General features: G+C 40.3%; 1 protein-coding gene across 1 annotated transcript in view; it reads left to right on the top strand.

Annotated features, from left to right (window-relative positions):
• Window positions 1-20682, top strand: part of DPYD (dihydropyrimidine dehydrogenase) — a 344208-nt gene extending 323526 nt beyond the window's left edge. The window contains exons 21-23 of the mRNA XM_086463055.1: window positions 6817-6960; window positions 17637-17777; window positions 20512-20682. Coding sequence (XP_086319181.1) covers window positions 6817-6960; window positions 17637-17777; window positions 20512-20682 — 456 coding nt within the window. The remainder of the gene's footprint in view (window positions 1-6816; window positions 6961-17636; window positions 17778-20511) is intronic.
• The last annotated feature ends 1661 nt before the right edge of the window (window positions 20683-22343 follow it).

The following is a 22343-nucleotide window of genomic DNA, read 5'->3' on the forward strand; positions in this document are numbered from 1 at the left end:
TTGAGTAACTAAATGCAATGGTATATACTCACAGTGTGGGGAGCAGAGGTTGCAGGAACAAGTATATGTACAGTAATTACAGATTATTGAGGCAGCACTGTTTACAAAGCAAATAAAAGTTCCAAGAAAAAAAAATCAAAATAACTCAAAGGCAGAGTTCATTATTTTTTTCTGAAGAATTGTTGTGTTCTGTCCTTTATTTTGAAGGCATTTCCACATCATTAAATGCCATGATGCCAGTAATGTCTCAGCTCTAAGAAACAAAGCTGTGAGAATGTGTGAACACTTTAATACAAGGGACAAATACTCTGCAGCTTCTTGCTAATGTAACTACAGCAGCTCTGGGGGCTGTAACAACTGGTATTGGCCCAGGAAACTCACTCTGAGATGGAAACGGATAGAGTGAAGTATCCCATCCTCTCCATGGCATGTCACCTGCCCACACACCACAGGGAGGATTCTCGCAGGATTCCCTGCTGGAGGTCTTGACATGAACCCTACTGTCATCTGGATGACTCCTTCACACTGTGGGCCCTTACTATGCAGTGTACAGGAAAGACATAGACGTTAGCATTGCCAGACTGACACAGAGAAGAGCAGCTATTTAAGATAATATAGCTTTGAATGTCTGAAAGCGTAAGAATGTCTAAAAGAATAAGAATTAGCAGGTTCATTTTCTTCATTGCCGTACATACTTGGTTTTCATTAGTTGAGCAGTTTACCCAGTTAGTGGGGAAAGCTTGTGCAAAATATTCTCTCCGTATATCTATGTATATGAATACGTGTGTTGTTTGCCACTTTCAGAGGAACAGAATTCAGCTTTCGGCTTTATTGTTGGGTTGGTCGGGTTTTTTTTCCTAGAAGGAGCACAAGCCACCTTGACATTGTGACCAGATTTTGTTGTTGTTACTTATCCTGTTCTTTGGTACTGGGACTTTGTGTTCTCTTCTTCTCTGGAAATGTTGGAGTCATGTTTCCTTGTATTCTCTGAGAACAAGGAAGAAAACAGATACCACTTCAGGAAACTTTAGTAATCTTTTTGTTGGTGGTGTTTTAAAGTTGCAAGAGAATGCAGGCAGACCACTGAATAGAAACTGTTGCACAGTATAAAGTGTGGTCAAGGCCACATGTCCGGGAAGCGTGTAATAAGGATCCCAGATACATGCAGCCATTTCGAGCACATTAGATTTTAGAAAAAATAAACTTGAAGGGTTCAGAAGCAACTGGAAAAAATCATTAAAATTCAAACTGCTTTCTCTGGAAAACTTTATACGTCAAATATAGAAATTTTCCACATGACCAAATGGGGGTCAAACATTACTAAAACCTTTGTCATGAGGGCATATAAAATGACCCATACAAACCTGATTTAAATTCTTGTAGCTCCTGAGTGAGGGCAGCTGTCTACATTGCTTAAATGTTAATGTTTCCCTTATCTGATTGCCTTTCTGTACCATGCTCCCACTTTCAGGGGTCCTGCTTCACCTATTACCCTCTTCAAAGCTATTCATCCTTGTCTGCGGTCTTCATAGCTTTAACTGTGTCTGAGGTAGTCACTTGGCTGTGTGGCCTCCCAAGCTGTTTCACTCTTAGCTTTTACCTGCCCAGCTGCTTGTCTCCCCAGTTGTCTGAAGCCAATGAGAAACTTTCCCAGATGTAGTCCTGCCAAGGCAGCAAAGGGATGAAGCCCAGCTTTTCTGCATGTTTTCCAAGAGAGCTATTTGGGGAGGACAGCTAAACCAACTACAGATCAACTGTTCTTCATAGGAAGGGAGTAGTCAGCATGGATTTATGAAGGGAAAACCACATTTGACCAACTCAATAGCCTACTACAATGAGATGATTGACTTGGTAGATGGTAGGAGAGCAGTAGGTGTTATCTTTAGCAAGGCTTTCAACACTGTCTCCCATAGCATCCTCATAGACAAACAAACCCCTTTCACAGGGTGCAGTCCTTCAGGAACAGACTACTCCAGAGTAGTAGTAGTCTTCTCTCTCCACCAGTCCACAGGTCCTGCCAGGATCCTGCCCCAGCGAGGGTTTCCCATGGCATCACAGCCTCCTTTGAGCATCCACCTGCTTTGGCATGGGGTCCTCCATGGGCTGCAGGTGGATATCTGCTCCACCGTTAACCTCCGTGGGCTGCAGGGGGACAGCCTGCCTCACCATGGTCTTCACCACAGGTTGCATGGGAATCTCTTCTCCAGCACCTGGAGCACCTCCTCCCCTTCCTTCTTCACTGACCTTGGTGTCTGCAGAGTTGTTTCTCTCACATACTCTCACTCCTCTCTCCGGCTGCAATTGCTGCTGCAAAGTAACTTTTCCCCCTTCTTCCCCTGCTACCGTCGTTGATGGGCTTGGCCTTGGCCAGCAGCAGGTCCATCTTGGAGCTGGCTGGCATTGGCTCTATCAGATGTACAGGAAGTTTCTAGTAGTTTCTCACAGAAGCCACCCCTGGAGCCCCCTCACTACCAAAACCTTGCCACGCAAACCCAATACGCTGTGCCAGCTGAAATCTGGGTCTTCTAATAGTAGATAGCATCCAGCCCCTTAGTAGGAGACAGCTTCTAAATAAGCAACCCATGACTACATCATGGAGACATACGTGGACTTCCTCAGAAGAAGGAGCAGATCAGTTTCAAAGTTAGAAATAAAGTCTGGGTCGTCTGACGCATATTACACTGCCCTGTTCACTAGCCTGTTTGACCAGTTAGGCTACTTGCTGGTGTGCCTATAAAAATTGCAGCAATCTGAAGTGGAGGATTCTCTCTACTTCTTACCATTAGGAAACAAGCACCTTTTTTTAGTTCATAATATGCTCAATTACCTTTAGATTGATCCATGAATAAATTATAATCAAAACAGACTTATTCACCTTAAAGCTCTCCCAGCTTAAGGTTTCATTGTTGATTCATTATGTTGTCAGTTCTCTATTGGCAGGGTAATGCTTTTTTATATCTGGATAGAGACAGTTTTAGTGGAAGATACTGTTATCTTTAAATGAGTAGGATTTAGCTTTTCTGGTGAGAACAAATTCATCAATGATGAATCCCTGGAGAAACTACTGAAACAAAAATCACAATGTTGCTGGAGATTTATACAGTTCATCAGTTAAAATGCAGCTTTTGGAAGTCTTGGGGGTAGGGGGAGGATTTGGATTTTTCTTTTCTTTCTGTAAAATACTCCAGCACAATATTTCAGCTTCCAGTTTTGTGATAATGCAATTATAAACAATGAAATAATACCACTTAATATATTTATTTTGGCTCCATTCTTGATGTTATCCCTCCAATAGAAACACATTGAATTATGGCTATATAGACAGATGGATACAAATAATGCAGCTATAGACATCACTAATACAGATATATAAGCAGCCAAGAATTATCTAATTACTCTGCTTGTTGCAATCTTCTAAGCACTTGCTATGATCCACATATTCATATTAATTGTTTTTTTCTAGGCAGATGTTGATATGACAACGATATCAGTGTATGGAAAGTTTAGTGTCATTGGCATATCTGGAAATTAGAAAAAAAAAAAAAAAACCACTGTAGAAAAATTTCAAAAGCAAACAGAGTTAAACTCACCAAGTTCTGTGCTTGTGCTTTCATTGGGAATTGTGTGGTTTATTACCCCATGTGCTTGGGAAGATATCCCCTGCGATGATTAGAGGTGATTTAATTTTAAACTCTCTTAAATATCCATCTCTTCAGCAGTTATTTCAACATGTTTCCACCTTTGCTATATCCAGTAACTCACTTCATTAAAATATTGTTCGCCATTTCATATGGCCTTAGACTCCAAAATGTTTGAAACCACGGCTTTGAACAATGAGCAGTCTCATCAGCGTTCCCTGTATCTGTGCATTACTCAGAAGGGGAACCATCAATAAGTCCTTCCTAAGCTCCTGAGGCTGCATTTTCATGTATTATTTATCGTTATAGAAAAGATTGCTGGTTTTCAGTATTGTTTGATGAAATTTGTCTTGGCTGCTTGCAAACTGCTAGACTCCAAACACAGAGCAACCAGACCAATTGTATGGGCACACAGTTACCTCCTGTTAAGTTGGTGGAAGCTCATTGTGTATGCCCAAGCCTGGATTAAGACCTGGGTGTTTCCTGAAGTATTTTAAATTCCATTTAATGAGTTTCTTGATGGAAAGCCAGCAATGCACAGCAAGACTAAAGCTGGATGTTAGTTTTCTAGATTAATCATAATTTCATTTATTTTCAAAAGATACAGATTATATAGTTTAATTTAACTGCATGCATGTCATTACAAAACATCTGAATTATGGTACTGATGGCATTGCACACTTTTCAACATGTCTGCTGTACACTCCAGTTAGCAGCTATGGTAAATGTAAAAACCTAAATACTTCCATCTCACAACTTAGAAGATTAATTAGTTGCCTGTGTAATTTGCTCTTCACCTATACACAAAAATGAATTCTTTTTCCATGCTTTTCCTTAGATCATTTCAATATACTCAGTATTTCTGTCTCTAGAAATTAGATTGTGCGCACATTAAAAGAACAGAAAAGGATTTATTCTGCAAAGATTTGGCTGTTCTTCCCAAAGATGATCTTCAGTCAGTCAAGCCATGAACAACTGTCTCCTCTCTCTACTACTTCAGTTAAAACCTCAGCAAAATTAGCTTTGCTACCTACTCTGAAAGTCAGCAATTCAATTCCTGGCCAGACAGGGAAGAGTCCAAAAACGCTTTGTCATCAGGTATCCTGCCCTCTCAGGCCTGAAGTTGTTGGCATCAGCACATAAATTATGGAGAGAAAATAGTTCCTCAGTGACACAGCTACTACTTATTCATAGCCAAAATGTATTTCTAATTGATGCAGCCTAGCAGGCATACAAGAACGCTTTTTATCAAAATTTATATTTTTTAGATTTTTGCTAAAAGTCTTAGGCTTTCTAAAAGTCATATAAAGAATTGAGTCTCTATATGTGTGCTTCAGAGCCTCTTGATTAGATCAAAATTAGACAAATTCTTCCTTCTACTCATTTTCCTGTTTAAAATACTTCTGGTTTTGCTGCCTTATTTGACTTTGGTATGTAAGGCCACTACCTTACTGCTGTTTGCAGTAATACTTAAAGCCTTATTTTAAGACATCCTAGAACATTTCCTTTCCAAGGTCATGTATGGTAACTGCACAGAAAGGAAAGTCTGTTTGATGTCTGTAAGGAAGCCCTTGAACATGACATTCAGGAACAAAGTTCTCACTGAACACACAAAACAAGAGCCCTTTGCCAGTGGGCAAACTCGGGCTACGTCTAGATTTGGGACAGATGGGGTCTGCAACATCCCCCCAAGTTGTGACCTTGCATTTGCCTAGCTTGAGGCTTTGTCCCAGAGTGCGGCTCAGTCCCAGCCTGCAGGAGGGCACCTCCTCTGGAAAGCACCCTGAGACTGCAAGTCTTGTTCTGACTTGAAGTTAAAAATGCTTTGAGGCCACAAACCAAGTCTCGGAAGCAGGGAAGCATTTCAAGGACCTCACCCTCTGGCTGTATGCTCAGAGTGCTGAAAACCTCGCAGCCGAGAAAGCTTTTATGTGTCATAACAAGAAGCCTGAGGTCCCAAGATTGGGTATCGTGACTGACAGAGCTCATTGAGGAATTTTTCTCCTAAGGATTAGCAGAAGAGCAGGGTAGCCTCTTCTGGATTTACTTCATTTTAAAAAATAATAATTTCTAAATTTTTAAATAATTCTGGTTTTAAAATTCACATTGAAATTCCCTCTTAAAAAATTGATAACCACAGCAGTACCGTATCTTGTTCGATATGCTCTTTGAGGTTGTATTATTAGCGTGAATTAATGCCAGCAACTGCTGAGGCTATGTATCCCCTGTTACTACCTGCTAGTTTCTGGAGTAGCTTCTGAACAGGGTTTAGTTAGGTGGATAAAATACTTTTGCAGAATAAGGAACCAGTTTCAGGGGAGGAGGGGCATGGTCTTTTGCATCAAGCAAAAATCCATGTTGTCTACTACTTTTCATTTACCTAAATCTGTGATTGTGGCAAATGAGAGTTGTCCGTGTCTCTGCTAGGTAAGCAGAGGGACTTTTTGTTTCAGGAAGCTGGGTGTTTAATGAAATCTGAACCAGCGCTTTCATGTTCTTGGGTGAGGCATGGGTTCTGCAATTCAGTGAAATCCTCCTCTAGAGTTTGCTTAATTGGGTTCAAGGATTAAATGTTGCAGAAAAGGCTGCAAGTGGGACATAGAGGTAAATTAGGAGATTAGAATGTGTTTCAGTTCATTTGGTGTTTGTTAGCCTTACTTTGACAGGTCAAGACAGCCTTCTGTTATCAGAATGCAAAATACATGTTTGTGAGCTTTCAAAATACAGATTGATATATTTAGATAGCCATACAAATAACCTTAAACACTGGTGGAACCCTTCTAAGTAAACTGATATTTTTATGATACCTTTCCACATACTACAGAAATAAACTTACACATTTGAATTATTTAACATGATACATTTTTATACATAAGCAAGTATGCAATGGGGAAATATAAGACTGTTGGATGCTGACCTGCAATTCAGCTATTTTTCTGCTGTGGTATATTAATATTTTAATATTCAATATATATTTTCAAGTCAGATCCTGAAGTTCATATTTGATTTTTATTCACTTCTTGCTCTGGTACAGTCTCACTGATTTCAAATTCAGCTTCCTGAATGAGAAGCAAGTTGCACTCAGCAAGGACTTAGGACCTCACCCTTGGGATCGGACTCACCTTTTTGCTCCACCCGTTCATCATGCATAAACATGTTTCCTGATTTTTTGTTTCAGAAACTACCCAGTTTTGGGCCTTACCTGGAACAACGCAGAAAGATAATAGCTGAGAACAAGATTAAACTGAAGGAACAGAGCATGGCTGCCGTGCTTCCTGAGAAAAAGCATTTCGTTCCGAAGAAGCCCATTCCAGCGATCAAGGTAACAAAAATAAATGCTTACACAGAAGATATGATCAGCCATCAGGCATTTGACATGCACAGTCATTTCTAGCAGTTTGAGTTGGTTATTACTGCTTTTAAGCTTGTTAGAGGGCATCAAAGACAACTATTTATGCAGACTTGCTAGCTTTTAACCAAAATCGATGGGAAATGATTTGTGATGTGCATGTATAGGTATTTCCCTAATGTCATTTTTCAAAATGAAGATATTCAGGCAATGGAACAGTAATTGTAGAACAAGGCGTGGGTAATGCCTTGAAGAATGAAGTAGAACTGTTAACAATTCCTCTCAGTTTGAATGCTGCCGTATGAGCTCAGTTTTACATGATACCTTTTGATTACTTGCAAATGTGCTAAGTACCTCCCTCTCTCATGTAGGATCAATGAAAAAGGTTGGTGTTCAGTACACACGAAAGCTGTGTCATAGGTTTTCAGACTGAACTTTTAAAGCTGGAGAATGTTTGTCTAAGTAGTTGATCCACTGTCTACAATGAGTAAATGTCAAGGTGAAAGTAAAACCTGTGACCCCATCTACTGCATAATCCATACATTGGAGCTTTTCCTTTCCCTTAGGTAGCCAATAAATGTCAATAAAATGAAACGTCAGAAGCTAATTATTCTAGGTGTTCACTTTAGACCTTACTTAAACTTCATGTCTGAATAGGAAAAATAAGCAGGCAAAACCCCCTTTTTTAAAAAAAAAAAAAATCAAGATTCTCACGTAGGACCTTTTATAAAGCAGTGTGAAAATTATATCTATTGAGTTTGTTAACTGTCTTCCTCATATCTGTGAGAATATCAGATATCTACAGATAGGTAACTTTCACTGTATGATCAGACCTGTAAGAATTCTTGCAAAAATAAGGCCAAATATAAAATACAATAGAAGCAGTGGCTCAAAATAACACATAAATCCCACGGGAATTTTACAATTTACCAACACATGCAGAACTGCAAATCCAGCCCAGGAGAAATTTTGAGTCATCTTCCTGTTTAAATTAAATAGTTTGCCACTTCCGTAGGCCTCTCTCAGTTTTTTGGACTGCTTATTTTGGTTTATGTCGTGCTGTTGAAAATCTCTCCCCCTCCCTCTTGTGCTGAGGTTTCCTTCTTTATGCACACAAAAAGTTCCAAAGAACAGCAATCTACTCTTTTTTTTTTTTTTTTTTTTTTCCCCACTATGATAAGCATTTTCAAAGTCTACTTGACCTCAGAGGCTTTATGGTTCTGTTCTCTTTGCAGGGAGAGTATTGATGTAGGGAAAAAGAGAAAGAAGAAGCAACAGCCAATAACTGCATTTTCAATGAGATAGCTTGCTTCTGAAAACAGCAGAAAACCAAAAAACTGATACCATCCAAAAGCAAATAAACTAAATGAAGGAAAAAGTTTAGCAAGAGGGAAAAACAGACATAAAAACTTGAAAAAAACATAAATAAAAAGTTGAAGTCAATAATTTATCAAGCCTAACTCCAAGTACAAAGGCAAAAAAGAACCAAGTAGTGGGAGATAGATTAAAAAGAAGAAAAGAGGCCCTACTGCAGGGAAGAGGAAAATTAATTCCCTGAAACAAAACCTTTTGTTTATAAAGACATTGAATACTTTTGTGTGGTGTCTGTGAGGAGCTTCTCAGCCAGAGAAATCAGGTTAGCGACTTTCTCACACCTTCATTTAAACAAGACGGAAAAAGACTGAAGCAATTAGAAGGTAGGAACCACCAAAGCTGATTCTTGACAGTCTTTCAGTCTGACCATCTCTTTAGGAGGGAATGTTTTAATCATAATGAGGAAAACAGCAATGAGAGATGCCCACTAAGAAACAGGAAAATACCTGGGTTTTGCTTGAAGTAGGGAACTTGCCGCTACAAAAGGAGGTTTTAATAAAGTTTACTATTAATAGATTAATCCATTATTATATTGTGGAGAAAATCTGCCAGGAAGATTCAGAATATTCATTAAGGGAGCTGAGTGAAGCTTAATGAAAAAAGGTGACTTATCTGATACCCTTCCCTGATGAGGAATTCTCCATGGAGAGAGGCAGAGGAGCTTGGAATTGAGTGATTTATTTGTAACTGTCCAAGAAGTATTCACATGTAGAATTACAAATCCCAGACCGTCTCCAAGCAGTTCTGTCTTGGCTGACCAGCTAGACAGAGGAAAGAATATGTTCTGTTAGTTCAGAGTAGGATATCAGGAGGTGGGAAAGGTCAGCTCTTATAGCTAGTCCCAGCCTAACTCTAGTTCTCTGGAGCAGTGAAGAGGTATGCTTGAAAACTGATTGAACCTGAGAGATAGCTGTCCTTGAAAGAGCTATGACCCCCGCTTCGGCTGGTTGTATTTTGGGAGGGTTGCTGAAAATTTCCTGATGCCTGCCCAGGATTCCCTCATCTGTCTAATCGGCTGTTGGGTTGGTGATATGTAAATTCCAACATTTGTTTAAATTCCACATGCTGCCAAAATGCCTTTTTTTATAGATTCAAAACCCCTCTGCGATTATCCAAATCTAATTTAATTTTTGGATGGCTTTTCCCATGCCTTTTCTCTTTATTTTCTCTATTTTTCAATATTAATTGAAACTGCATACTTTGGTATTCAGCAGAGTTGTTTCTTCTTTTCTCACTTGTCTGTAATATCAGAATTTCTGCCGTATGTGGCTATGTGCCTCTTTTCAGCTGCATTTTTGTACAGCTCCCACACATGTATTTGCCTACCTCAGGTTACTTCCTTATTCTTTAATTTCTTTCCTTATACGTTCCTGTGGCTTTTAACTAATAATTTAGTTCGTTGTCCTTCAGGGCCTATATCATAATATTCCGTCACCATTCATCTGCATATTTTATTTCTTCCTTTTTTACTCCACAAGTCTTGCTGTAGAGATAGCCCTGTTGGGTAGTTTAAACACTCTGGCATAGCTCTGTTTGTCAGCTTAGCTAGGGCATGACATATTGTTCTGCCTGTTGGAAAAATACCTATAGAGATCCTCAAGCTTAAATTCCTTGTGTTTGAACTATTTCTCACCCTGGTGTGTACAGACGTTTTGACATGGTCTTTTGCAAATACGTATATACTCAAGTCTTCTCATGCTGATGCCATAAGCACCCAGCTGGAAGCCAGCACCTTGGGAGGCATCTAGCCACATTTGGTCCAGTGCTGAGCTTAATCTATAAAATCCTCTTGAGAGGTGAGGTATATTGATCTAGGCACAGCACTGTTATGCCACAACAGTATACCTTTTGGATCCTTCCTGGCATGTATCTGGGTGGTTCAACACGGGTAGTTTTAGCTTGTGCTTGCCTTCCTGGAAAAGACCATTTCATAATCTTCATCATAAACATGGAGCTCTTGCATATTTCAGGTGGAACTTTGTATGTGTCTCCCATAATTTATGGGACTTGAAGTCCGCTTCTCCCAAGTATTTGCTCCAACATGAATCACAGCAATAATCTCTCCTGCAGTAGTCCACAATGATCCCTTCTCTATCACAGTACCTCAGAGAATATTCTCATTATATGTGATAGTTTAAGCAAATTTAAGTTAGTCTTCAGATATGGGGAGAAATCCTAAAGTCCAAATCTCCCCTTTCCCTCCCCGCTCTGACTGTAGGACTGCCTCAAGTAGTTCTGCGTTAGAATAGAACAGAATAGAGTATTTTCAGTTGGAAGGGCCCTACAACGATCACCTAGTCCGACTGCCTGACCACTTCAGGGCTGACCAAAGGTTAAAGCATGTTGTTAAGAGCATTGTCCAAATGCCTCTCAAACACTGACAGGCTTGGGGCATTGACCACCTCTCCAGGAAGCCTGTTCCAATGTTTGACCACCCTCTTGGTAAAGAAATGCTTCCACACGTCCAGTCTGAACCATTCCCACACATCCTATCACTGGATACCAGGGAGAAGAGATCAGCACCTGCCTCCCCGCTTCCTCTCCTCAGGGAGCTGTAGAGAGCAATGAGGTCACCCCTCAGTCTCCTTTTGTCCAAATCAGACAAACCTAGAGTCCCTAGCCGCTCCTCACAGGACATTCCTTCCAGCCCTTTCACCAGCTTTGTTGCCCTCCTCTGGATGAATTCAAGTACCCAACCATCCTTCTCAAACCGTGGGGCCCAGCACTGCACACCGTACTCCAGGTGAGGCCGCGCCAACACTGCATACAGCGGGATAATCCCCTCTTTTGACCAGCTGGCTATGCTGTGTTTGATGCCCCAGGATGCGGGTTGCCCTCTTGGCTGCCAGGGCACACTGCTGGCATGTTGAGCCTGCTGTCAACCAGCACGCCCAGATCCCTTTCTGCAGGGCTGCTCTCCAGCCGCTCCTCTCCCAGTTTATGCTTGTGCCTGGCATTACTCCGCCCTAGGTGCAGAATCCAGCATTTGGACTTGCTAAATTTCATCCCGTGAATCATTGCCCAGTGCTCCAGTCTATCTAGATCTCGCTGTAAGGCTGTCATTGCACTAGCAGCCCATGAGAGGAAGGGCACTGTGCTACTGTAGGTAAAACTGGAATGGCTGTGTATTCCAGATCGTGGCTGATTAATGTAACAACAGCATTACAGTAATTACGGTGCTATTTTCTATCTTAACGTCTTACTAGTTTGCTTGTGTCTTGTCGGGACAGCCCATCATGCAGAAGTTTTCATGAGCTGTCCGTTCTGTTTCCTGCAGGTTTCTGTTCTCTTGCAGGTTCCTTTTATCTGGAATTTATCTGTCGGCAAAAGTAGTGAAAGTCACTTATTTTGACATGCTGTTTGTCAAACTGTATTTTTTCACCCTGATAGTACCTGTTCATCTAGTTTAGAAAATACCTGTGAAGTTTCTTGGGTTTTCTTTAGTTTAGTTTAAACTAAAATGTGTGTCAACTTGTCTTCTGGTTCAGCTCTTTTTCTGAAACGCAAGCAAACATATTAAACAGCATAGTATCTAAACTAGAAAATTGAGACTTTGCTCTTTTCTGAACGTTGGCCATTGTATTCAGGCTCTTTAGTTTAGCCAACCTGCAGTCCCACTTCATGGCTAATCAATTTCAGAACTCTGTTGTGTCAGAGGCCTACTGAAACATAACATTTACCAGTTGTTTTTTATTTTTTTATTTATTGCTTCACAGTCTTCCTAAAGAATTGTGATAGATTCATTAAGCATCACTTTAATTACGGAAGCCATATTGAATTATGTAGTAAAGGTTCATTTGAGTTAATTTGTAAGTCCCTCTTTAGCTAGTACTGCAACCGTTTTATTCGCTTTACTGAAACAAGGCTTAGGGTCCCTAAATCCCAGAGCACATTTGATAACCTTTTTAACTACTGGTGAAGCATCTGTAATCTTTCAATGTAAACTTCGTTTTAATGATATTATATACTTTTGTTACCCACTTTACTGGAAATTGACCTTGGTCATGTACCCTCAGATTCTGGTGACTTTTTCTTCTTTAATCCATATTTTTTTTCCTAACATTTCTTCTTTTCATCTCTCTCTCTCTGACAGTACCTCACCTTTATTACCGAAAAAGAACAGGTGGAAGGCAGGTATCTCCCTAATGGAGATAAACACTGGTACAGAGAGTCATTTACTTTTTTTGCAACGTTTCATCCCCTTTCTGTGCTCTCTCTCTGTCCTAGCAAGGGCACTTCTGCGCAGCCCCTTGTTCTTTCACAACCTATTGAATCCTGAGAACTGCCCAAGCACCCTATAAATAATAAAGAACAGATAGAGCACTTGGGATCAAGCACACAACTTTGCTGTGTAAATATCAGATGCCTTGTTAGGAGTTTTTTATATTACTTGGTGGTGAAATCAACTTCAGCATTTGTATCATGGTCAATGATCTCTCGGAGACCTGAAGACTGAGGCTGAGGCCTGTCCTTCGGACAGACTGCTGTTCACAACAGGCAGACCTGTCCTTCTGGAAATCTAAAGATGACCCTGCTTTCCTTACGTGCTGTTGCTGTCAGCTTCGAGTGCACAAAGTTCCTAGTCAGGAGAGCCTGAACACGGTGTGCCATGCAAAGTGTGGGATGGTGACCCAAGAAGCTCAATAAGAGGACAAGCATGTGTGTCCCCTTTGAACTTGCTACATGAGATGCAGTACCTGCTCTGTGTATGGCTTTCTAATGATCCAATGAGAGGCCTGTGGTGTTCATCATCTCCAGAGCACAGAGTGGTCTTTTACAGTGTGGTCTGCATGAAGACGGACACTGCAGGTCTACAAGGAGCCATACCTGAAAAGTGAATTGTGTTTACAAATATAGGTTTACTAATAGGATGGCAAATCACCATAAAATATTTGATATATTAACACTAAAAATGCAGCTATAGTAATAAAAATAGCATTGTTAAAATAATATCCTACTGAACAGATCTGCTCCTTCTGTATACTCAAAACCACATCTGCCTAGCTTAGTGATAAAATTAATTTTTTTTTCTGTACTCATTAGTAACATAAAACAAATGGATTCTGCTCTGATTCTCTCCATAGCAACTGAATTCCCTGCCAGTTCCAGTTGTAGGACTAAATTCCTCTCCCAGTTCGTTCAGTACAGTTTTGTTGAGAAGAGTGGGACAGCACAGCAGTAATTAAAAGAAGTACCCTAGGTCCCTGAGATTGCAAAGGTGTAACTTAGGGCAAAATGTAACTTCCAGCTTGTTTGGGTTTTTTTATTTAATTGCTGCTGGTAATGCATAAGCCAGAAAGAACACAGCTTGACTTTCAGAACCTGGCTTCTGTTGGCAGGTCTGGCAGTTGGCACAAAAACATTATACTGTAAACAGTGCAAATGTGATCTGGAGGCCATTGAGGTATACCAAGTGTGGAATCCCATAGTGCCATTTTAAATAGTTGCTTTTTGGAGTGAAACTGCACTTTAAAAAGTGAAAGCTGATTATTTCTTGCTGCACTGTTTATTTTGTTCCAAACAATTGTGATTTGATGGAAACAAGAAGCTCTGAGATAGCTTGAGATGCTGTAAAAGAGTGCACCTGCAAGACATCTTTTACGTGACATTGCTTTTTTAGTCAATAAAGCCTTGAAACTTTGCAAATGAATAAAGATACACTTTTTGCTTGAGAGAAAGAAGTGATTAAAAGACACAAGACCCAGGAGTGTAAATGAGCAGTAAATCATTGACACAGTCTTTCGAAATCACTTTCAGGCCTCTAAAATGCCATCATCCTCCCTATTTGGGATTCTAAGTCCCCAAAAGTGTATTTTGTGAGCTGTGAGAAGTGAGACTTGGTTACAGATTCAGCAATCACCATGCCATATGCGTTGTTTTTGTTACTCCCTTTGTAAGTTTATAGCTGGAAAAAATCTATTTTGATCATATTCTTCTAAGCAACCATTTCCTGAGCTATATAGTGCTATCCTAAACCTTGGAGTGTCTCCCTCCTGTCCCGCAGCTGCTTCTCTGGAAGGCCATTGATCACCTCACTCCTTTCCCATTTAAAAAGGCTTTTCTAATTTCCAGCTTTAAATTTACTCATAACTGGCTTATACTTATGTGTTCTTGTGCCAACATTGTCATTTAACTTAGGTAACTCTTTTCCCTCCCTGAGGTATATATAAAGAGACGTCATATTCCTGCCCTGCCTTCATCTTCCTAGGCTAAACATACTGTTAGGCTCTTTTTGTCTTCTCTGATAAGCAAGGCCCTCCATTCCGTGATTATTTGAGTAGCCCATCTCTGCAACCTTCTTGAGCTTTGTGGGTTTTGTTAACGTCCAAATAACATTTAAAGAATGCAAATATGAATCCAGAACCTCCCTGAGAAAATTACCTGCGTCTGCTTTTGTTAGAATAAAAAGCCCTTCACTGTCAGGAATCTCCCCATGTTGATACTTTAACAACATGAGCAGGCAGTGGAAAGCTACTGCTTTATATGTTGTACAGGTTTTACATCATTTCTGCAGTACACAGACCAGTGCTTGCAGACACAAGCATTTGTGACATACAGTGGAATGGGGGCTACACACACAAAAGATAGGTTTATAGGATACTTAGTATTGCTGGGGGCAGTAGGTCGCACAAAGACACTTGTATTTTGAAACCTGTAGCAGGTATGATATGGACAAGCCTACATGAGAATTGAAACGAGCCAGAGCCGAATTCTACAACTACAATTTTTCACCTGATACAGAAGACTGCAGAAACCTGAGAAATGTAGCAACCTGAAAACTGCTAAGCAATTCCCTGTAAACCCATGAACTTTTCTGAGTAAGACACGGAAATGAAAATACGGGGGTGTGCACAGTTCCTAAGAGATCACATTTGATTGAGTTAGTTACTGATGCTCATCAGTGGCAGGACAGTAAAGGGCTGTGTGTTCAAGTCAAGTCCTCTGCAATAGCAAAGTAAAAAGTATTAGCTGAAACACTTTCATAGTAGTTAATCGACCTTTTACTGTGGTTTAAGCAAACAGATTTTACTTCAAATTTGCAGTGAATTTGGACCATGCACATGATCAGCTTGCACAGCTCTACTGATGAGTGCTAACTCATTAAGCTGCGATAACTTGCTCAATTACAGTCATCTGTCCACACTCATCATGCTGCCTTTAGCAATCTGCCATAGCTGTTTTATGCTGGAAGAGCATTAATGTTCTCTACATGTTGCTGAGAAGAACTGGAAGGCTTTTAGCATGGAATGAATGCAACGAAGGTATTTCACAAACTTAGGGGTTTGGCAGAGAGAAAACATTTGAGTGTTTTTGGAGCAAGAAAACAGTACAATTTCCGTGTCCTTCTTCCTGGGCTTAGGATATGGTTGAATTTCCTACCTCAACAGGCATTAAGAGCAACTTCACAGATCCTGCCACTGCATCCAGCGCACAAAGACATTGGTCTCATTGCATAAAGTTACCATTGTAATTGAAGGGCTGAAGGCCAAGTGGGCCTCAAAGTTAAAGCTTCACTGGGATGAACGGGCATCACTCGTTCAGGAAGTTGAGCTGTTCTTGCAAGTTCTCAGCAGACTCAGGAAGACAAAGTTGGACCCATTTTTGCATTTAATTCATGTAGCACACCTTTCTTTTAGAGCTACCATTGATAAAGCCATATTACCCTATCGCTCTGATGTGGCATAGGAATAATTAGGGATGCTTAGCTTGTTTGAAAGTAAGGCTGCCCAAAATAAGATATGCAATGAAAATGTAAGTTGCTGTAATCCAGTTTTTCTGCAATGAGAACTGAAAACAACATATAGAGCACTGTATGCAATTATAAGTGATACAGGTTAAATATAGCATACCACTACACACTTAAAATGGTTGCTAATCGTTTCAGAATAATTTTTTTCACTGATAGGAATAAGGTAAGTATTGCTTCTTCAAAAAGTATTGAGAAGCAGAATACAAAAAGAAATCCTTATCGTGTTTCTTGGTGATGAAGGACCAAAGGTAAACACTTTGAAGTGTATAATTCTGGGCAGACTTCATGTCTCATATTTGGCTTGATCTTGAGCATTTTTCAATTGACTTAGATCAAATTCCATAATCAAAATTGTAATGACTTCTTGGTTTATTACAAAAGAATGACTTTGAAGCCAGTTCTGCTCTGCTATCACTCAATGAGATTCCTCTAATACTTAACAGTTATACCCCTTTTTAAAGCAAAAGAAAAATGTATTGTTGCATCACATAACCTTCATTTACTGAGCCTAACTTCATCTTAACAATTTAGAACCTTGCACAAACAATCGAGCTTGTTTTGCAACATAGGAACTGTTGTGGAAGCGTGCTTAGTAATCTTACAAAATATCCAGGCAACCAATACAGTGCCACAGAGCGAATCTTTTAAAAATGCAGTCATGTTTATCACCTGCGCTATACCTCCACAAGTTAAACTAATTTCACTGAGGGATAGCTGTAGTCCAAAGGACCTGGGACTTGTCCCGTCTCTGCCATTGACTCAGCGAAGCTGAACTGTGCAGTTTCCCTTGATGTAAAGTGGAAATGGTTTGCATCAGGTAGGTCCCCAACAACTTCTTCTAGAGGGCATGTCTTCCCCTTGTGGTATGTACCCATACGCTGTCCTGCCATACACCTTTACTTTTGCAGCACAGATGTATAAGGTTAATGCCACAAACTCCTCCCTGTGAAGTTAACAGAACTGAATCAAGTCGTAGGATTAGACCCACAGCTTAGTTCTGTACATTTGCAATAAACAGATGATCATGTCATTTGCGCATTTCACTGAAGGGAGAAAAGCAGTTACTGTTCCCTCTGTCAGTTTATTTGATCATGCCCCTTTCTTTTCTTGCTGTGAGTTCTTAAATCTGTGCTAATGAGCAATGACCAAGGACGATCGGATGGTAGTATGTCACTCCTGTTTTGTGCTCCATTTTGTCCCTTGAAGTTTCACACAATAATGGCAAAACAATAGCACATTCAAAATCAACTACTAAATGTGCAACCTATTTGTAGAACGTGTTTGTATACAAATACACACTTCTGGTAGTGCCTACATTCAAAACGTGCCTGTATGGAGCATTCTTCATATTAAAGGAGGTATGAAGGTCAGCAACTTGGAAATTTGTAAGAAAAATCCTAAACCTCATCACAGTGCATGGCCAAATCTTCCGTATTAAAGTACTAGAGAGTGCTCCTGTGCAGCTATAGAAACTGTTTAGGTATCTTCTGAAGTAGTTGATAACTTTTTTTTTTTTTTTCCCTAGGATGTAATTGGAAAAGCACTGCAGTATATTGGAACATATGGTGAGCTCTGCAACACAGAGCAAGTTGTGGCTCTGATTGACGAGGAAATGTGTATCAACTGTGGCAAATGTTACATGACCTGTAATGATTCTGGCTACCAGGTAAGAGCACAGCTGTAATTAGCAGAAAGGCACGATGAGTTATCTTTCTGCTGCTGGGAAGAAAGAATCCACCTTCTGTTAATAAGCAGGTGGTAAAAACAGATGTCTAAAATATTGGATTCGAACCCCAGCACGCTCCCAGGCTCTGCCGGCAAGCCCTGCCTGAGCTGTTTGCGCGGCCCTGAGAGCGCCGCCCAGCACGGCCTCTTCTGGAGGGCTGTACAGAGCGTACCGCAGCGCGCTGGGTCGCTCTCCCAGCCTCTCCCTAACTGCAGGTGGGAAGTGGGATCCTTTTTAAGAGGAAGAAAATGGAGGAGACCCAAGTCGGATGGCAGCAAATGTAGTTCTTTGATGGTTTTCAAGTACATGAGGGAGAAAGGGAAGAATGAATCCCTTCCCACCAAGGGGACGGGGAGAGGCAAGAGAGGTTCTCATTGGCAAATGCTTTTTAAGAAACCTAGTCCTTGTTCCCGTCAGCGTAACTGAACTTGAACTAATTCTGGTTTCAGGCAGGTGGGTTTTTGTTTTGATCTTGATTGAGGTTCAAATCCTTTCTCCAGGATAGCTGCCAGGCTTTAGAGCAGCAGGTTGAAGTTTGCAGAAAACACTGTGACCAGAAAACAGCATAGTTTTGAGCTGGAGCTCCTGTTTGCAGCAAAGCATTTCTCTGATTTCTGCTCAGAACCATGACATAAGTTTTATAAAATGTATCAGCATTTCTACGTGCCATTCCTTGCCATGTCCACTGGAGCTGATGGACTGGTCTGCAGTAAAAAGGGCAGCACAGGAGGACTCGTGTTCTTCTAGAAAACCAAAATACGGTCTAGCATAACCTCCGTGGAAACCAATATGAAGTAGGCAATAATTTGTACACAAATTTTTCCATTCATCCCAGTCCAAGAATAGTTTGTCAGAAACAAATACTTTAACGGAGCACCAAGTTTCCTCTGAACAGCATGACCTTTTCTTTATCCTTAATTCAGTCTAATCAATAGTAGGTCTGATGAATTTAACTACATACAGTCAAAGAAATGAGCCTTCCCATTTAAAATCAACTCCTGAAATGAAAACAAGTGTGTCAGAGCAAAGGTAGACGTGTTTTTTCCACTGATATAAGAAAATTAATGCTGCATTTATACCTTTTAACTGTTTAAATTTCTTTTTGACACTATAGTCTTCACCTTGTCTCCTTCCATCACATTTCCCAGTGAAAGGGAGGATATGGCACCTGGAGAGCAAAAGACTGTGTTTCTATTTAGTGAAACTTTGTTTACTATAACTGGAAAAAAAAAAAAAAAAAAGCGCACCACAAGCAAGAACCAAAGTTTAAAACCCCAGGGGGTTTTCTAAGCACACAAAAAAAGTTTTTTCCTTAGTTAAGGACATTGAAAAGAAATTAATTGCAAATAAATTCTTAATTGCAAAGAAATCACACCCCCCTTCAAACCAGCATCTGCTTTATGCTTCTCTTTGTTTCAGAAATATCCATGCTGCTCTACAGAGCTATCACCTTGTATGACTCCAACAGAAAAGCTTTCCTTAATTTAAAGTTAGCAGTATAGTCCTGACTTCCTCTCCCTCTTTGAACTCCCTTTCAAGATGTGCATTGTTGTTACGGAGAGAGGAAGGAGTCCTTAAATACTCGCAAACCAAAGCTCTCTTTGTGCTCAAGCTAAACTAAAAGTTGTAGATTCAGGGCAGTTAGTACCTACTTCGTGCCCTTGCTGGTTGCTACAACAACATGTGTGCTTTCCTAGTACTGAACCCCCAAATACCGTAAATCTGCCTTTGGTGCCAACCTGCAGCACCACCCAGGACCTCCCATCTCCTCCCTGGCTGCCCCGGTTGCTGCTGGTGGTTAGGGAGATTGGCTAAGGCAACACTTGTTTGCAGAGAAGCGAGAGCTCAGCTTTCAAGCCTGATTTTTCCTTCCTAAAAATCTTAAAAGTAGATATTCAGTGGGGTTTTTTTTATTTTTTACTTTTCTAGGCTTGCTTCTTAGATACTGAAGCTTTTGCAGTTGTGTGATGCTTTTGGTTTTGCCTTTTTTTTTTTTTTTTTTTTTGCTTTGCTTACACCAGGAGCTTATTTCATTGAGACTGCAATTGTTATTTCGCATTCAAATACACTTATCACCCTAATTGGTAATGAGGATTCACTGCATGGAAACGTGAGAACTAAAGCAAGCTCTGCCTGCCGAAAACTCAGATATCCGTTTTGAAGATTTCCAAAGGAAAATAATCATACGAGGCACAGCTTGCCGTGTTTTTGTCTAGTGTTTATTAAATTAGATTGTTTATGCTGTGCTGAAAATAAAAGTCAAAAGAACGCGTTGTGGCCAGCGTCGTGCTGAAGCCGCACGGCCGTGGTCTGGTGTCTCCTCTGATCGAATAACCCCGGCAAATTGCTGTCTCACGAAATATCTCCTTCACGCGAAGGAGAAATATCCTTCTGGGAGTCGTGGGCCAAGTTCCTCCTTTTGTAACCAGCCCTTGTGACCCACGAGCTTTCGCCGTGGTATAATTTGGCCCATATTTCTAATTTTAAAGAGTCGGGGCTGCGGGGGGTGTGTGTGTGTTTTGTTTTCTGCCAGTTGAACAGTTGCTATAGCTGCAGTGCAGAATCACACCAAGATGTCTCCAAGTGCTGTAGCACAGGAAATGCAGGCACTAAAATGGGAGCAATTTTGACCTTTTCTGTGAGTGACATCAATAATGTTTATTCCTGTTCACAGGCTATCCAGTTTGATCCCGAAACCCACCTGCCCACGGTTACTGACAGCTGTACAGGCTGCACCCTGTGTCTCAGCGTCTGCCCTGTTATCGACTGCATCCGCATGGTTTCCAGGACAACACCCTACGAACCAAAGCGCGGGCTGCCCTTAGCCGTGAACCCCGTGTGTTGAGGTGATCAGTCCGACAGCTAACGTGAACTTTACACTTGTTTGATGCCATTGATTTGCTTTCTAATTAGTCCTTGAAAATCTGCTCTTATAAAAAAATGCAATATTGATAGCCGTTACAATGAACACTGTGTTTTCCAATTATTATTTTTATTACAATTAAGTTTTGAAATTACAGAAAGGCAGCAATTAGTCAGTCATAGCTGTCAGTTGTCCACTATTTGAAGTGTAGCTTTCTCCTTACAATTCATGCTGTAATTTCAAAATTTCTCTGTAGGGTCTTTAATCTCTATGTATTTTCTGACTGTAAATATAATTAAGAAAGCACTTTTAATGAACTACAAATCAATGTACAAGCGAACTGTTTTCAAGGCGGCATTTTGTAATTAAACATTACATTTAGTTTTAAAAGAGTTTCTTAGAAGATGTAATTAACTACATAGCATTTAAACAAAGCAATGTGGCTTCTATTTTTCTATGGGAAGAAATGAAAGGGAGTTTAAAATAGGATTTAAGAACTGGATTAATCACTTTCAACTACTACAGCATATGGCAGTGTATTTTTATAATCCTTTCTAATTCTTTCTCACACTAGTCACTTCATAGAATAAATTTGCTGCGCACTGACACATGCTGGACTCTTCAGATTTGTCTGTTGCACGGGTAGTTTGATCGTTACTTTTCCCCCAGTGAACACTCACATCTCTCTAAAAATGGTTAAACCAGCTTGTTACGAAGTCCAGGTTGCATTTCAGGATTCTGAGATGTTGACAACGTTTTTTGCTCCAAGCTCATCCTCTAAATAACTTTTTAATTGTGCCAATTAATGTTCCAGAATGTACACGTTACAGGTCAGAGATCTGATTACGTGCAAATGGAATACACACCACACGCTGCAGATCGCCTTTGCCAAACACAGACACATAGGACAAACTGGCAGGATGATTTTCCCCAGTGCCAATTCTTCATACTTATTGGTTCTGTACAGTTATAATAGTTTCACAACCAAAAACAAATACAGATTTGTCTGTCTTGCTAAACAATATCTCAGTGTTAATCCATTTTTCATTCACAGTAGGAACTTTCTAATATGAACATATTGCTGTCTGCTGTACTCCACTTAAGAATACAAAGCCTTTAGTTTCATAATAATAAATGATCTATCAATTCAATTTCTTATACCCTATATTGTGATCTGCAAAGGCTTTGATTAAAAATATACCCTGACTTCTGTTTCTAGATGGATGAATTGTGCACTGAATTACAAATAAATGTTGAAACCAACTTGGGTTTGTTCATGGGGTTTTTTTTTTTTCATTTACTAAACAGATTTTTCTTGTACAGACTTGTCAGGTGGTGTTTCATGATCTCTAAGATTCACTCCAGGAATCATTAATGAGTTAATTCATGTGTACATTATTCCATTAATTGCCTACAGTGCAGAACGGAGCATGCTCTTTGCCCCTCTCTGGCACCTCTTTGTCTGCCTTTGACTTCTCTTGCTTTTGCATCCCTGCCCCGCACGCACACACTTGCGTGCACACATATGTACACGCTGTATCGCTCTAACGTTTTGAACTGTCATTTCATTTAGTATCCTCGCTCCACCAACACTGTTTTGCTGACACTTCGGGCTTGCTTGATGAGATCCCTTGGCAGGCTTA

The sequence above is a fragment of the Leptosomus discolor genome, chromosome 3 (assembly GCF_034619465.1).
Source record: "Leptosomus discolor isolate bLepDis1 chromosome 3, bLepDis1.hap2, whole genome shotgun sequence".
In the NCBI taxonomy this organism is placed as follows: Eukaryota; Metazoa; Chordata; class Aves; order Leptosomiformes; family Leptosomidae; genus Leptosomus; species Leptosomus discolor.